At 42.6% G+C, this 17961-nt stretch overlaps 1 protein-coding gene across 1 annotated transcript in view; it reads right to left on the minus strand.

The window, feature by feature from the left end:
• LOC116938795 (ubiquitin-conjugating enzyme E2 E1) overlaps nt 1-17961 on the minus strand; it is a 68835-nt gene that overhangs the window by 28533 nt on the left and 22341 nt on the right. The window contains exon 2 of the mRNA XM_032946434.2: nt 1846-2020. Coding sequence (XP_032802325.1) covers nt 1846-2018 — 173 coding nt within the window. The 5' untranslated portion in view covers nt 2019-2020. The remainder of the gene's footprint in view (nt 1-1845; nt 2021-17961) is intronic.

Consider the following 17961-nt stretch of genomic DNA (forward strand, 5'->3'; position numbering starts at 1 on the left):
ATTAAATAGAAAATTGATAAGACCAATCTTTGTGTAGTTGGATGAAGACGAATCTGATATCCATAGTTAAGTGAATGATATAAATGGTAATGTATGAACCATATAATTTTCCATCAGATGTAAATGCATTAATGTCATAAGCGATTGGAATGGTCAAAGCGCTAGTGGTACACCCATTGAAGACGATGTCAAATTTCGCATAGTAAATCGTGCCTGAAAAAAACATTGTTACGTACACTTTATTTAAAATAACGGTATAATATATGAAACAGCTTGGGATCAACAGGAACTGAAGCAAGATTATGCATGCTCTTTGCCAGCATAATGTTGGGAGTTTTCGTAGGTGCATGCTCGAACTGGAGTAGTGTGCTGACGGTGGACTGTTTTGTTGCTGGTGAGGTGGGGGACTTTGGTTTTGGCATCGTTTAGCTTGAGGAGCTGGGCATCACCAGCACTTTGGCAATATTGGCAAGCGAGACGGGAAGACTTTTGGGGTCAGCGATGGAGCCTGTGGCACACACATGAACATGGGAATTTTCGGACAGATATAGTCGTCCTCCTGTGGAAACAAAGGGAGTATTTTGAGAGGCAACAACCGTGCCAGGAGAGAAGAGTGCCAGAGACAATGACATAGTTGTGGAGATGCTCAATGAGCACGGAGCGGCCAGTGGTGTTGCAAGCAGCAGTGAGGTCTCGGAGAACTTGGCAATCGATTCAACTGTGATGAGGAGGTTCATTGACCACACACAGTGGTCTCTGTGGAATGACCTTGGTGGAATGACCTTGATGGAAACCAGACTGTACTGGGATAGGCATTTGGTAATGGAGGAAGAGGTGACCCACTTCCAGGACTTTTCCAAGAAGACAGATTTGAAATCCAATGGACATTTTCAGGAATGTTGGGAGACCAGTGTGGATTTTATTAGGATGGCAGGGTAAGCAGCATGCATTCATGTAGCTGGTAATGAAAAGTTATAGTGTGGGGGAAGGCTGCGTGGGATGATTTCATTAGTCTGACACCACACCATAAACATTGGCATCTAAGAGTTTGTTTTGGGTCCGCAGTTTATCAACAACAACAAAAAACACTAATAGGACGCCCAGAACTTGGCAGATCTTGCAATCCAAGCAGATTTTAACCTGGAAAGTGCTTGGATAGGCGAATGCCAAGCGCAAAGGGTGCGGGGCTAGGTTCTGGGCAACAAAGGGGAGGACAGACAAGGCTACTGTTTTTCTGCACTATAATCTCAAGGTATGCTCCATGCCTTCACCATATCTGCGCTGACCAGGCGTGGAAACATGCGGGTCAAGTAACTCCCATGACCCGCACAGCATCTCAAATGCAGAAGTGGATTGACATAAATAGCTGTACACGTACAAACAAAACGTCAAAAGCTATCACACCTTCAAAGAGTAAAAAGTTAATTTAATTCTGACGCTTTATATAAACCGACTGGGTGGCGATATGGCAGAGCGCTTGACTCGCGGTTGGAAGGGAGCGAGTTTAAACCGCGATCGGTGATAACTCGGGCCCCCATCATTGCACTGGGGTTCACACAGCAATCCCCACTTTGTGGAGTCGACAAGCGTTATGCTACCAAGAGATTAGATGTTAAAATAGGATTGTGTCATTTCCACCTCGGCTCGCGGCCAACCAAAGGAGAATAACACTGCCCCACACTCGCTTGAGCCGGGGAGGAGACCCCTTTTGACTTTGTGTTGATGTGCTCACATGAAAAAGACACTTTACGCATTTCAACAGCGGTACGAGCGCACGTTTGTACGCGACTGCGACGCCAAGCTTGGTGTATTCCCAGGGGAGCGCACGGCTTCATCATCTCGTACCGCTTGGCGCTGGTAGACAGCTTGGCGGCTGTTTTGCCCGAGATCTTGGCCTCTTTCTTCTTGGGCTGGGGGGTCTCGGTCTCTGGTGGGGGGGCGTCCAGTTGGTCAGCGTCCGAGCTGCCGCTGCTGGTGCTGGGGCTGTCTGCGCTGCGAGGCTCGCGCCCACTCGACATGGCTGCACACGTTGCACGGCAAAAACACGACGCTTCGGCGGTTACTTTCCAGCGTTTCGAGGAGTCTTTCGCGTGCTTTCTAATCCTTTCCCATCCAATGACGTACGTGTACAGTGTGTACGCGCACGTCATCGGAAGACATACCGAGGCTCCCACAGTGCCATGTGGGAGGGCGTGTGGCACAGTTTGGCGCCAGCTATCATATAGTGTGGTCGTGTCGCTACATTTCTCTGCGGTGAATACAATGTCTTTAAAAACAATGGTGCTAATGCCTCTCTAAATAAAATTTGAGCTAACCGCTTGCGCGTTCCGAGATTCAGCAGTGAACGGGACACCGACCCTGAAACATTGCAGACTTCTCGGAACGGGAAAGGGTTAAGTCACAAAACAGTCACTTGTTGCAGAAAAAAAAAACCGCCACACATGCTAATTTCATTTAATGTGTTATTTTATAGATGTAAAACTTAAAAGAAAAATCAATATGCAACTGGCAATAGGGATTTAGCAATAAACGCCCCTCTGATGTTGACAAGCCAATTACAGGTGCAGAATATATTGATGTGGCAACTATTTATTATCTCCCTGGGAGGCACAGTAGCAGAGTGGCTCAGCTCGCAGTCAGGTTGGGAGTTCACATCCTGACTGATGGATCAACAGTGATAGACCTACGGAGAGACTGATATCTTCCACAGGAATGTGGACATTTCATCACTGCCTCACTGGGTTGCCGATAGATCGTAGTTGCCGATAGATCAGCAACCATGCAATGGTCACGTGAAAATGCACACAGATTGACCTTCCATTGCTTACCTGCTATACACATACACCGTCATCTGCACAGTTGCTGCGTTACACGACATAAGGTGCATCATCCATTTGTTTTTAATCTCCGGATATTGTTCAAGCCCCTCTGGCAAATTACCCATGAGCAGCACCAACAATTCGTGTTACTTGACGTAGGCCGTGGTTATGCATTACGTCAGTCATCTTAGAAGTATTTCGAGTCGAAAATGATCAAATATCATCCCGTCAAATATCATCCTGTTGTAGGTCATCCATAATTATTGAGTCAGGAAAGTTAACCCATTAAGGACAGTAAGCTCCATCACGCACTGAGTTTGCACAAAGAAGTGGGGAAAAATAAAATGCATAGATTGAGTAAAAACGCATTCCTCGAAGTTGAGTAACCTGCCATTTCCAAAAAGAGGATTGCTTCTCTTGAGCAGCCACGGCTTGTGTGTCACGTCAAATTATGGCACAAATTCAAGCCTTCCTGAAGCCATCAAATAACAACAGACCTCGGTGGATGATAGTAAATGCAGGCGCGCAAACATCATTGACCTCGAGCACGGTATTGACCTGATGCCTCATGCTTTATTATATTGTAAACTTAACACACGTTGCCTAAATTCCACGGCGGTCAACCACCAAAGTAATTTTTATAAGGAACTGTTTATTAATTTATAATGGTTGCTGGACCAACTTTATAGGCAAGTATCAATGTTTGTATCATCACTCTGTTATGCCTTTGCCAATGACATTCCAATGTTGAGTGGATGTGCTGAATCGATCAAATAAAGACGACAGTGGTCTTGTATGCAGTCATGTTTTACCGTGCTGTTTTCGGTCATTCACATAAAACAACAATAACAACTATTGACTTCCCAGGGAGTTGTACTCATTTTACAGATACTCGAGAAATGATAGGCTGACATGAACCTGGAATTTGAACTTGCAACCTTCTGATGTTATGTCAAGCACCTGACTCGATTGTGTAATTTAGCGTTAGAAATATCCAGTGTACATTTTAAAATAAAATATAAAACGACAAGACTGGATTTTATCATCTGTCTGAATTATATTCTAAAAGTATTGGTAATTTGGAGAATTCTCTCATCAAGACTCTGCACCATAGAGCCCAATGCATATCCGACCAGGAACACATAGGCAGTGAACTCAAGCACGTACAGCAAGCTCTTAAGGCTAATGGTTACTCCGACTATACAATCCGCAATGTTATCACTCAAACCATGAAGGACCCTCTTGAGGAGCATTTCAATACCATCACTTTACCCTACATTGCGGGGATGACGAAAAAGATCTCCAAAATCTTGAATAAACACAAGATCTAGGTCCGTTTCAACACATTACATAAATCCGTGATCTGGTTCCGTCTGTAAAAGATGTGATTCCGGACATACAGTACCCTGGTGTCTACAAACCAAGTTGCCTCTGTGGTAGTAGTTACATTGGAGAAACCAAATGACATGTCTCGGATCGCATTCGTGAACACAAAGCAGACCTTAAACACGGTAGGACCAACACCTCGGCCGTGGCAGATCACTGTTATAATTCAGTAGGCTCACATGACATTGACTTCTCCAAGAGAGAGGTTCTTTGCAAGCCATCTGGCTACCATGAGAGATTCGTTCATGAGGCTATCCACATATACAAACACAGAGACAATTTCAACCGAGAAGATGGATTCTGGCTTAGCAATCATTGGAAGGATTTGATAAACCATTTCGGGTCTTAATTGATTGTTCACGCTTACGGTGGCTTTCAGACAGCATACATTCATTTTTCGTCTCCCCCCTCCTCTTTTCGAACATAGATGGACTCGTCCATCTAAACAAACTGTCAAATCGCTATCCGTGGTGCTAACGTTTAAAAAAAATACAAACCGCCAATTCTTTCAAATGTTCTTGCTGTTGGGTTTCACACCTGATGATGACTGCTTGTGTTGCAGTCGAAACGTCGTGAGAATTTTATTGTTATATATATTTTATTATTTTATTGTTTCCCTTCAACGTGACTTTACCGAAAGAACCAAGAATATGAATCACTGCAGTCACAAAAGCTTTAAATCAAAAGGTGACAACAGTTGGTGCGATTATTCGCAAATGGAAAAACACAAAAGAACTGTCAATCTCCCTCGGCCTGGGGCTCCATGCAAGATATCACCTCGTGGAGTTGCAATGATCATGAGAACGGTGAGGAATCAGCCCAGAACTACACGGGAGGATCTTGTCAATGATCTCAAGGCAGCTGGGACCATAGTCACCAAGAAAACAATTGGTAACACACTACGCCGTGAAGGACTGAAATCCTGCAGCGCCCGCAAGGTCCCCCTGCTCAAGAAAGCACATATACATGCCCGTCTGAAGTTTGCCAATGAACATCTGAATGATTCAAAGGACAACTGGGTGAGAGTGTTGTGGTCAGATGAGACCAAAATGGAGCTCTTTGGCATCAACTCAACTCGTGGTGTTTGGAGGAGGAGGAATGCTGCCTATGACCCCAAGAACAACATCCCCACCGTCAAACATGGAGGTGGAAACATGCTTTGGGGGTGTTTTTCTGCTAAGGGGACAGGACAAATTCACCGTATCAAAGGGACGATGGACGGGGCCATGTACCGTCAAATCTTGGGTGAGAATCTCCTTCCCTCAGCCAGGGCATTGAAAATGGGTCGTGGATGGGTATTCAAGCATGGCAATGACTCAAAACACACGGCCAAGGCAACAAAGGAGTGGCTCAAGAAGAGCAACATTAAGGTCCTGGAGTGGCCTAGCCAGTCTCCAGACCTTAATCCCATAGAAAATATGTGGAGGGAGCTGAAGGTTCGAGTTGCCAAACGTCAGCCTCGAAACCTTAATGACTTGAAGAAGATCTGCAAAGAGGAGTGGGACAAAATCCTTCCTGAGATGTGTGCAAACCTGGTGGCCAACTACAAGAAACGTCTGACCTCTGTGATTGCCAACAAGGGTTTGCCACCAAGTACTAAGTCATGTTTTGCAGAGGGGTCAAATACTTATTTCCCTCATTAAAATGCAAATCAATTTATAACATTTTCGACATGCGTTTTTCTGGATTTTGTTGTTGTTATTCTATCATTTCTTTGTCAGTGAGCAAACGTACAAAATCAGCAGGGGATCAAATACTATTTTCCTTCACTGTATATACAGATGTCACTTTAAAGAAGTAGTTCTGACATCTTCCAAAGGTTCTTCTCCAACACGGTCATGCACTGCTCTGCAAGATTCCCCAATGGATTGCATGTCGAAGAGGGCATGAATAATGCGCACCTGGAATCAGAGTTAGTAGGCCCTTTCCAGGCTTTTGGACAGTTGTAAATACGTGGGTGTGTGGTGATGTGGCAAAGCACACACACCTTACAATCAGATGGGCTTTAGAGTTCAAATCCTGGACGGAGGTCACCCTAAACCTGTCCTCCCACAGTAATGAATACATTTAGCATCTCTTTATGCAGATCTTAACAGCTGTCCTTCAGACAACCAATGGAGGGTGAGCACTGCTTGCAAGCTTGTGCAATCAGGAATGCAATTTGGCTGACACGAATATTCTACGAGGTTGTACTGTGGACAGGCGTGTCCCTGAAATGAGAATGGACCGTTTTAAATGACGAGAAAATGTGCTCAGAAAGAGATTTAAAGCAGATGTATTGATGATATATTTCTTAAGGCTAACAGAGACACAGTGTGCATTAGCCAAGTGTGATGTCACTTCATAAGTTAAACTGTAGAAATGCAATAACTCAAAAACACAGTTAAAAAAAAAATCAGCATCACAGTTATTCCAGATATTTAAAATTTTGGAAGCGCTCAGTCTCTTGCACCTTTTTCTTTCAGATTTCACCAGATATTAAATCCAGCATCAAAAGCAACAACACGCGATACAAAAATGCCACACTGCATCACATGCGCTCATGTCCTGTTTACCGTCTTTAGAAGTATAAATGCACACCGGCCCCAAGACCTTTTGAGGAATTCATGTTAGAAACGCATCAATTATTAACCATCAACTACAAAACAATTGTAAATATTCATAAACTGTATTTGCCTGCTCAGAGAAGTACAGAGTAGAGAGGAGCTCTTATCTGTTCATGGCCCTGGGCCAGCAGTGCAAATTATATTCTCATGGCGGAGCCCAGTGCCTCCAAGAAACAACTACCGTGGGACTCCCCCCACCAAGTGGACAATGCTCAGTGTCCCAGTGCTGGCGAGATGAGGGGGATGAGTCAAGCCGGCAGCTGGCATTTCAACTCTCAAATGCTCTGATCTGAGAATAGGGTGCCCTAACCACATTGCCACCTAGCCAGTTATTGATACCGCTTTTGTCAATAGTTCCAAACATTAACCTTTTACTCTCGCAGTTCCGATATATTCTCTTTGTTGACTTAGCCGTAGGTACGCACCCTGTTTTGTTCATGTTTCAGTCTACGTTATTGTTTACATATTATATTAAAGTCAAGGGTCACGCTTGCACAGATTCAAGCCGTGTAGTGTGTTATACATGGAATGCAACTTCCGAATTATGTTCACATCAAGGAATTGCTTGTAGAGTATGGTTTTTAAACATGACCGGCTTCCACGCAGATTCTAAATTATAATGAATGTTATATTTGACCTATTATGTCGGACAATGAGATGGAGCAATATGTAAAGTTGAGGTTAAATGGTGCGGCACTGATGCAATAACATGTATGCCATGTTGCTGCATTTACTATGAAATGCAACACTGGGGTAAAATAAAGTTGAATTCAAAATAACATGTAATTATTTCACGTGGCACATGCAACAGCAATCAAACCTGCCTCAGGGAACCGTGGCATGAAGGTGGGGACTCGACATATATGGCTCCCAGAAGTAAACTTTTGCAGCAGCAGTGATCATTGGTGACTATACTCTACCAATGAGTCTTAATACAGTGAGGGAAAAAAGTATTTGATCCCCTGCTGCTTTTGTACGTTTGCCCACTGACAAAGAAATTATCAGTCTATAATTTTAATGGCAGGTTTATTTGAACAGTGAGAGACAGAATAACAACAAAAAAATCCAGAAAAACGCATGCCAAAAATGTTATAAATTAATTTGCATTTTAATGAGGGAAATAAGTATTTGACCTCTCTTTAAAACATGACTTAGTACTTGGTGGCAAAACCCTTGTTGGCAATCTCAGAGGTCAGACGTTTCTTGTAGTTGGCCACCAGGTTTGCACACATCTCAGAAGGGATTTTGTCCCACTCCTCTTTGCAGATCTTCTCCAAGTCATTAAGGTTTCGAGGATGACGTTTGGCAACTCGAACCTTCAGCTCCCTCCACAGATTTTCTATGGGATTAAGGTCTGGAGACTGGCTAGGCCACTCCAGGACCTTAATGTGCTTCTTCTTGAGCGACTCCTTTGTTGCCTTGGCTGTGTGTTTTGGGTCATTGTCATGCTGGAATACCCAACCACGACCCATTTTCAATGCCCTGGCTGAGGGAAGGAGGTTCTCACCCAAGTTTTGACGGTACATGGCCCCGTCCATCGTCCATTTGATGCGGTGAAGTTGTCCTGTCCCCTTAGCAGAAAAACACCGCCAAAGCATAATGTTTTCCCCTCCATGTTTGACGGTGGGGATGGTGTTCTTGGGGTCATAGGCAGCATTCCTCCTCCTCCAAACACGGCGAGTTGAGTTGATGCCAAAGAGCTCCATTTTGGTCTCATCTGACCACAACACTTTCACCCAATTGTCCTCTGAATCATTCAGATGTTCATTGGAAAACTTCAGACGGGCATATATACATGCTTTCTTGAGCAGGGGGACCTTGTGGGCGCTGCAGGATTTCAGTCCTTCACGGCGTAGTGTTACCAATTGTTTTCTTGGTGACTATGGTCCCAGCTGCCTTGAGATCATTGACAAGATCCTCCCGTGTAGTTCTGGGCTGATTCCTCACCGTTCTCATGATCATTGCAACTCCACGAGGTGAGATCTTGCATGGAGCCCCAGGCCGAGGGAGATTGACAGTTCTTTTGTGTTTCTTCCATTTGCGAATAATCGTACCAACTGTTGTCACCTTCTCACCAAGCTGCTTGGCAATGCTCTTGTAGCCCATTCCAGCCTTGTGTAGGTCTACAATCTTGTCCCTGACATCCTTGGAGAGCTCTTTGGTCTTGGCCATGGTGGAGAGTTTGGAATCTGCTTGATTGATAGCTTCTGTGGACAGGTGTCTTTTATACAGGTAACAAGCTAAGATTAGGAGCACTCCCTTTAAGAGTGTGCTCCTAATCTCAGCTCGTTACCTGTATAAAAAACACCTGGGAGCCAGATATATTTCTGATTGACAGGGGGTCAAATACTTGTTTCCCTCATTGAAATGCAAATCAATTTATAACATTTTTGACATGCGTTGTTCTGGATTTTTTTGTTGTTATTCTGTCTCACACTGTTAAAATAAACCTACCATTAAAATTATAGACTGATCATTTCCTTGTCAGTGGGCAAATGTACAAAATCAGCAGGGGATCACATACTTTTTTCCCTCACTGTAAGAACGAACCCGGTCTAGTTGTATCTCTCTATCACTGCTGCTCCCATTCGGTTACATTTGGTCGAATTTATTTGCACAATGACCTAAGACGAGAGGACCACAATGCTCATCTTCAAGAACTGCTGATAAAGGCCAAGTGTTATTTACACATTTTATTGTGTTGTCTGGAACACATGCAACATTACGGTTATTGCTTTATGAGGTCGCATGGGATTGGAAAAAATGAACATGTCAAAACGTGTTAACGAGTGAAGGTGTGCAGATTAAAAAAAACTGGATGAATCGATATCTTAACGTTATTATTTTATTTCTAAAACCTATTTCTTTACCCTAACCCTTGCCTGTTCCAAATAGGTTCTTTGAGTTTGGGTTCACCCAGACCAAAACAACTTACTTTCCTTTGCGGCAAATGTGATGCCTATAACCTGAAAGTGATCTCAATCCACGCCGTTTCCTTTTCCCGTCTCTCAGTGCAATTCCAGGCAGTGCACCTCTCCATACTTCTCTGCACATTGTTCAGCTTTTGTTCCAAATTTCCTTACTATCGTCCACGGTTCTGATCCACGTGATGCAGTGCATATGAATCTACTTCCAAACCCACACCACCTCCCACTTGCCCCCCCCTCCCCCCATCATCCCCTCACTGCCACTGCCCAAAAATGTAAATCAGCCTCCAGAGTCGCCATCTCGGGGCCCTGCGACCGCCTTTCCAAAACCTAAAAAAACAATCCCCTCAATTATGTTATTTCTGGCTCGGTATCCCCAGCGGATGGTGTTAAACAATTCCATCTGTTCCAATACTGAGCGGCGCCACAAGCACTCTGCCGTTTCGATCAAGGCACGATGCTACATGTCAACGTCGTAATGCTCACACCAACATTTCAATAACGGCTTCAATAATTGAGAAGGAGGAGAAGGAGAAGAAGAAGGAGGAGAAGAAGGAGAAGAAGAAGAAGAGTGAACATTGTACCCGAGATCGTTTAACCCCTCATAAGTGTCCAGATGGTGTAAATAGCACACTCTTTGAGTGCAATGTATTGCTTTTGGTATTCAAAATACAATGAAAGCATATGTATGGGCAAGTGCTACAGCTAAAGCCTTACTCCTCACGGTTAATATGTTGCAGGTCTGACAGTCGGTCACAGCAGTTACTTCTGTAAATGTGTTCATACAGCAACCAACGTGGGCTCATCCTGACCGTCAATACCCAGAGGCCAATGGGGCTGGAACTGGCCTATGTAAAATGTATAATCTTTGGTCTAGGTAAAAAAAACACAGTGTCCGCCTCCTAATCGCAAAAAAATTGTGCACCCTGCTGCATAAGCGCACTTTTACTCTGCACTAACGCTGCCTATACAGGACTATGGCGCAGCCTGTTCAACAGATACTGAGGTTTTCAGGAGTAGGTGCACGACGAGTGTCTGCTATGTTTGCTGTACGCGAGTGGTTTCAAGTTTCATTTATTAGGTATAGCCCTGTGAGCCATGCGGCTCTTAAGTCGGGTGCAACCGCAACAAACAAAATATGAATACAGAAACATCCCAAAGCGGCGACGCGCAACAGAAACATCCCGGAATAAACCAGCAAATATTCCACGCAAAAAAAAAAACTTACTAAAACGCTGTGTGCAACAGTCACAATGTGGTGCAAGCCAACAACAACAACCACCATAAGACAATTTAGATTTACCATATGTTTTCGAATCACCAAAATAAAGCTATAAAAACAATGTAACAACAGTAATCATAGGTAATTGTCTGAGCAGCGAGTGCCGGATGAGGAGTGTGTGGCGAGTGCATCTGGTGGGATGTTGAGTGTAAGTGGTGCTGGGTTCAGTGTCTCGTGTCAGACGCGAGGGGCGCATGCGTTGGTGAGCGGTGTCTGCCGAGTGGTCAACGTGAGCGAGGAGTGTTTGGAGAGTCTGGTGGGTGTCTGAGTGGTGGTTTGAGTCAGGTGTGTGATGAGAGGAAGTGCGAGTGGTGAGTGAGTTGTGTCTGGTCCATGTGCAAGTTCTGGGTTTTCCCCACCCACTCCCTTTCAAAAATGTACACCAACCAGCATGGTAAAGTATGGTGGCACAAGACTCTATGACCGACATGGCTTGGGAGGCCTTTATCCAGAAGTAGATTAATAAAACATGAGAAACTCATTCTGAATGTACACAACAGGACACCATTTCATTGCGTGGAGAAAAAATGAAACCAACCAAGACTGTTTGCCTTACGAGACGTTTCAGAGAAAGGCATTACTTGCTTGCAGCTGCCTATTTTGCCATACACGTTGAGACATCGGTTGTGCAATCTCATTGTATACAAATGCTTGGCTTAGAATATTGGCACTTAAGCTATTCATTTTCTTACATGGCAAATGCAAGGGAGGGAAATTGTATCCCTCTATCCACGATCGGAATGTCTCTACATCAGTGTTGCCCTGAGAGGAGTACTTGATGTAGCCACACCGTTGCTGGTGAATCACAGATGGCCAGGCACAATTCAAGTCCCAACATCTTCCCTTGTGCCTTGCAGTAAGTGCTCTGACCAGTCTAATCGGCCTATCAAAAAAAATATTTATGACATACATGAATGCCATACCTTATATCCACGAACACCTGCAGGCAATATATTAAACCGTTTCACATTTATCCAGCTGGGTGGTGCTGTGGTTAGAGTTATCGACTGACAGTTGGCAGACTGTGAGTTCAATTCCCATACAATTATTTATGAATTCTCGAATAAAATTTTAATTGCACCGCTGTTAGCCAAGCTACACTTATATCACCAATGCATGACAGCTAGTAGAAAGCGTATCTGAACAGGGTCCCACAAACTGAGGAATGTGAGAATGTGTTATTTTCTTGGTCATGTGACTGGTGGAGTGTTCTTAAACGCACCATGCATATATGTAATAATGGACACAATGCTTGTGTGCACCAATGTGTTGTGTTTGTTGTTGTTGCTGCAAAAATACTGCGAACATCAAAGATCTGACATGGGACATCATATGGCAACTATGGGTTCAACGCATTTGCCGCCAGGTAAAGAGTTCACCGAGCCTTGATGCGCCTAAAGTTCCCGTCAAAGCTCGACTGGGTACGAGATTGCTTTTTAAAAAAGATTCCTTTGTAGTTTCGCATAAAAAAAATGGGCACCTTGCCAGTTAGGTCATGCATTAAGTTAAAGATTACGATCTATGCAATATTAGGTCTGGCAAGGAGGCTTGGCTTCATGTGGTTTTTTTCGTGAAACTTCTAATGCCAAAGCAGCTCACAAGCAGCTTTATTTACGGTGCTTTGTGTCGACAAATTCTGCGAACCGTGCATGTGCTGCCCGTCGAAATCGGTCAAATGTACGCCTAGTTACTTGACTAAAAGCACTTGCACTTGTTTAAAGGCAAGTCTGAAGGAGGATCTTCTCCTTTGAAGCTTATAAAATTGACTATTGATTATTAATTAAGAAAATTATGTTGCAGTCCTATAGGAATAGATATTGATATTTGTCGTCATTGAGTACAGCCAAATGGTTTCTTGATACTGTATAGTTGATCATCTTTACTGCGACAGTTGCACTTGTGTCTAAATTCAAATAAAAGTGATTTCATGAAACAGTGATTTCCACGCAGTTTGGGGAGGCGCTCGTGACATGCTTGCTCACCAGAGGTCGCGCTGGAAATTCGACATTCTTAGGGTGGTGGCAAGTCTTGGGCAAAGTACAACCACTATTACTCTTTGGTTCTTTGGGTAAAGTCACGTAGAAAGAAAAAATATAATAAATAATACGCATACGACGCTTCGATTGCAACACAAGCAATCATCATCAGGTACAAATGAAAGAGAAAACAAAACTAGTAAACTTAGAAATGTAACGCAATACAACACAGTCAGCTAACATAACAGAGAACACCCTTACATGGTTGATTACGTACTTCCAAAGATTGCTAAATTAGAGAGAGAGAGTCAAAACACAGACACGGTGACACAGACAGACACATGAGCAGAGAGAGATAACACAGAGACACACAGAGATAGAGACACACATCGGCACACAGAGAGACAACGCCTCTGTGTCGAGGCCTTAAATAGAGAGGGGGGCAGATAGAGATGGGAGGGGTAGAGAAGTTTTTTCTAGACTTTACCGAAATAACCAAAGAGTAATTCCTGCAGAAACGAAAGCTCCAAATCAAGTTACAATCACTATTGTCTTCCCAAAAGCGATATCTTTTTTTTATAAACACTGCAGGGACGATGGGATGAGTCACTCCCAAACCGTGAGTTTAATTCACATCCTTGGGAATGATAGCGATTGTTCTTCTCCGACAACAGCACCTGTTCTGAATAGCTATAAACTGATTGCCATTGATAATTTGATTGTAACACTGAAACGCATATAATGTCAAATATGCCGTGGTATTATTCGTATCAATAATGCAAAATGCAATACTTTAAATAATGCATCAAAGTATAGCAATATATCACATACGTAAAAAAAGTCCTTTGTTAGAAATACACCACCATACGCATGGCTTAGCACTGCTATTACACAACTAATTGGATTATAATTAAATGTATTTTAAAAAAAATTGCAGTGCGAGAAAAATACCAAACTACAACAACACGGCTAACATGCTACGTCTTTCCCTGACCTTTACAAAATAAAATTCAGAAATATTTACGAGACCCAGAAATGATACTGGTGTGCATCGGTAATTCTACATAGTGCATGCATGAGATTAGCCTCGGAATATCTCCACAACTAATGAACAATAACTCATGAAGAGTGTTGAACCCACACAACACAAAATGAGAAAAGTGTTGCCTACACCTGATACAAGTCAGGCCATAGAAACACAACACAATGAAAAAGCCCCCTAAGAGAAAATCCAAAACATTCATATCCAAATAGAACATTTTAAGAATAATACACAAATCATCTTCTTATTACAAGCATATAAACTGTTCTTTTACGAAGACCACAAAGCTGGATAATGGTAACTTTAGAGGCTAATCAACTACAAGCGTGAGGTAGTTTTCTAAGTTTTCCTATTAACTATATAGATACTGTCAGTGTAAGTCTAGCAAAGACTAAACCAAAGTAAATACCGTTAGGCCTGGCTCTTGTATATTGTACGATGAAAAGGCATTTGATTCAGTGGCATCTGATGCAGTCACCAAAGCCTTCAAAAACCAAGGCCTTACTACAAATATGTATATATATAGAAATTGTCAAAACCATTTATCGAGATGGAACAATTACATTGAGATTGAATAAAGTAACCAAAATCAAAAGGAGTCAGGCAAGATGATGGGCTCTCATCATGGCTATTCATCGTGACACTAGAAGTTTGACAACATTTGGATTGGAGAAATGATTGCGTAAAGGTAAGTGGTGATAGTGTCCAGCTCTGATGAGACGGTCTTCATAAAGAGCAATGGAAATTACCAACATGCCACATAGCAAATGAGCACTGATAGAAACGAGTTCTTCAGACACAATAGTTCGTCACTTCTCATCATCAAATTCAACTTCCCAAAATTTCTCCATCACGCTCTCGTTCACCTCTTTATTTCAAAATTTTCGCCACAATCTGCCTTAAATAATTGATCTAGGTATAAATATCCTTTTGTATTTTTCACGAGTGTTCCGCTTCAGAATTATTTCCTTCTGTTCAACAAACTTGTAGGATTGTGACTTTTGTTTAACCCACATTTATCACAAGCTAAACTTTGCCGCTTTATTTCTTCAACTCTTTAACCATTTCCTGCAGGTCATATTCACCGGCCATCATGCAAAACTGAGATGGTTAAATCTTTCTCCATTTGCGTTCATGCCTTTATTTCCCCAAAGGATATATTATCTAATTTTGCTCTGTCAATAGCCTTGGTGAGAGCACATGCCCTTGACTTACTCTTTTGATTTCTACACTGTGCATTTTTCACGAATAGTTTATTTTTACCACTGACCGTCTATGTCCTAGGCTATCAATGAGATCATAAATGTCATTATTCTTGGCTTATATAGACTATAAAAAGGCATTTGATTCAGCAGAAAAATAAAGCGGACTTACAAGCTCTCAAACCAAGGTCCAACCGTGATGAATGTATAATTTATCAAAACTACTTATACATGAAATTGCAACATGGAGATGCGCCGAGTAGATTGCTTTGATTCTGTGAATGTTACTGGGAAAAAAAAGCTTAATGAATTAATGCTTTTGTGAAGTGGGTAAATTATTAAATGAAGCTGTAAAAATCCAATGAAATTACCGTATTCTTAGGAGTGTTATTACGCGCAAGTGTTATGGACATGTGTCCATAACATTGCTACATTGACTTAAAGCTTTCGCGACTGCAGGAAAACATTCTATGGGTCTTTCGGTAAAGCCACGTAGACGACTGCTTGTGTTGTGATCGAAACGTCATGATATTTTTTATAATTTTTCTATCTACGTGGCTTTACCGAAAGACCCATAGAATAGAATTGCTACATTGGCAAAAGTGGAAGGATGTCGCAACTTTGAAATGCAGCTCATTGAAAAGGAAAAAATGACAAATTAATTTAACTTTATTTCTTTAAAGCAACATTTTCCATTGGTAGATAATTTCCAAGTAATGTAATGTGTCTTGTAATTTATCAGTGAATTACCCAAGAACATTTACAATTACAAAAAGCACTCCATTTTGTTGTTATGTTGGCAAAAGGACAAGACAAATATAGTTTGCAGCTCCCTGCATTGCATTAATTAATTTATTCATTTCATCATTATTTTACAAGTATTTACATGTATATTTTAAGTTGTATTTATTACACTGATTGAAATGGAGGGGGGGGGGGGGGTGATGACTGCTTTGCATATTCCCATCGCGTAATTTGCAGGTAATCTTTCAAATTTGGTCAATTTGGATGCTGACATACGATGGCTACCATTGCGAATGACGTCATGGGATCTCTTAACATCGACCGTGTGAAGCTCGCGGTTAGCACACCCGCAGCGCTAATCAGGGCCGCGTCTAGATTCTAACTGCGGCCCGCTTGACCGTTTCATCGCCATAATTGTAAAAGAGAGTGAACATCCGACACTAAATTAATCTATGTAGCCAGAGCATTTAGAGTACTTCATCACCACCATTTCATGCAACCGTCAATTAATCGAGCATTGCTCTTGCATCGTTCCATTACACTATGTAACACAATTTTTGTTCCTGGGTAGTAAGTGTTATTTCGTAATTGCTTATGCCTAAAAAAAAAGATAGAAAATGGCTATTATTCCACGCAAACTTTGCTTTTATGACCAAGACAGCGATATTTTGAAATGTACCCATTTTCAATGAAAAAAAACGGGCAAATTTGAGTCTTTTCGTTCACATAAAGTCAGAAAAAAGAACATGCGAATCAAAATTAACATGTAATTTATACTAAAGTAATACAAAAATTACTACAAAAGATTTAGGAGTAGGTTTTCGAGATTAACGATTATACTGCAAATCACTTTCACGAATCAGCCCCCAAATGTAGTCTCCCATCATGTTCTTGATATACTTTCCTTGGTAGCGGCGTTCAAAGTCCAGTATATCCTGGTTGAAGTGCTCGCCTTGCTCCTCCGAGTACGCTCCCATGTTCTCCTTGAATTTATCAAGATAAGCATCAAGGATATGGACTTTGAGGGACATCCTACAGCCTATTGTGCCGTAGTTCTTCACCAGTCTCAACCAGCTCCACATAGTTTTCGACTTTGTGATTGTCCAGGAAGCCACGAACAACTGCGACAAAGCTGTTCCAAACCACTTTCTCCTTGCTAGTGAGGTTCTTGGGGAATTCATTGCACTCCAGGATCTTCTTTATCTGTGGTCCGACGAAGAAACCGGCTTTGACCTTTGCCTCAGACAGCTTAGGGAAGAAGTCTTGAAGGTACTTGAAGACTGCTGACTCCTTATCTACAGCTCTGACAAATTGTTTCACAAGGCCCAATTTGATGTGCAGTAGTGGCATCAGCACCTTCCTGGGGTCCACCAGTGGCTCCCACTTGACAGTGTTCCTCCCCACAGAGAACTCGGTCCACTGTGGCCAGTCCTGCCTGTGGTAGTGCGCACCTTGGTGTCTCTGCTATCCCAAAGGCAAAGATAGCAGGGAAACTTGGTAAAACCGCTTTGGAGACCCATCAGGAATGCCACCATTTTGAAGTCTCTGATGACCTCCCAGCCGTACTCATCATAGTTCAAGGCGTCCAGCAAGGTCTTGATGCTGTTGTCATCCTCTTTGAGGTGCACCGAGTGAGCCAGGGGAAGAGATGGGTACTTGTTACCATTATGGAGCAGCACAGCTTTGAGGCTCCTGGATGAGCTGTCAATGAAGAGGCGACACTTGGTGATTCTGATTGTCTCGAAACAGACTGGTCACATTGTGGCAGAAGCAGAGCCCATGTTGACGGGTGAAGAAGCTGCAAAAAGGTTGGTCACGCTTCCTCTTATCTGCGACATGTACACTTTTATCCAACAAGTTCCACCTAGACGTCAAAAGCTCGGCATTGGACTTGGTGAGACCAAGATCTCTGATCAAGTGGTTGATGTCTTTTTGGTTGGGGTAGTATTGGTTTCTCTCCTCAGCTCCACCTCTGAA

The sequence above is a fragment of the Petromyzon marinus genome, chromosome 4 (assembly GCF_048934315.1).
Source record: "Petromyzon marinus isolate PM22_M1 ecotype Great Lakes invasive population chromosome 4, UKy_Petmar_22M1.pri1.0, whole genome shotgun sequence".
NCBI classification, from domain to species: domain Eukaryota; kingdom Metazoa; phylum Chordata; class Hyperoartia; order Petromyzontiformes; family Petromyzontidae; genus Petromyzon; species Petromyzon marinus.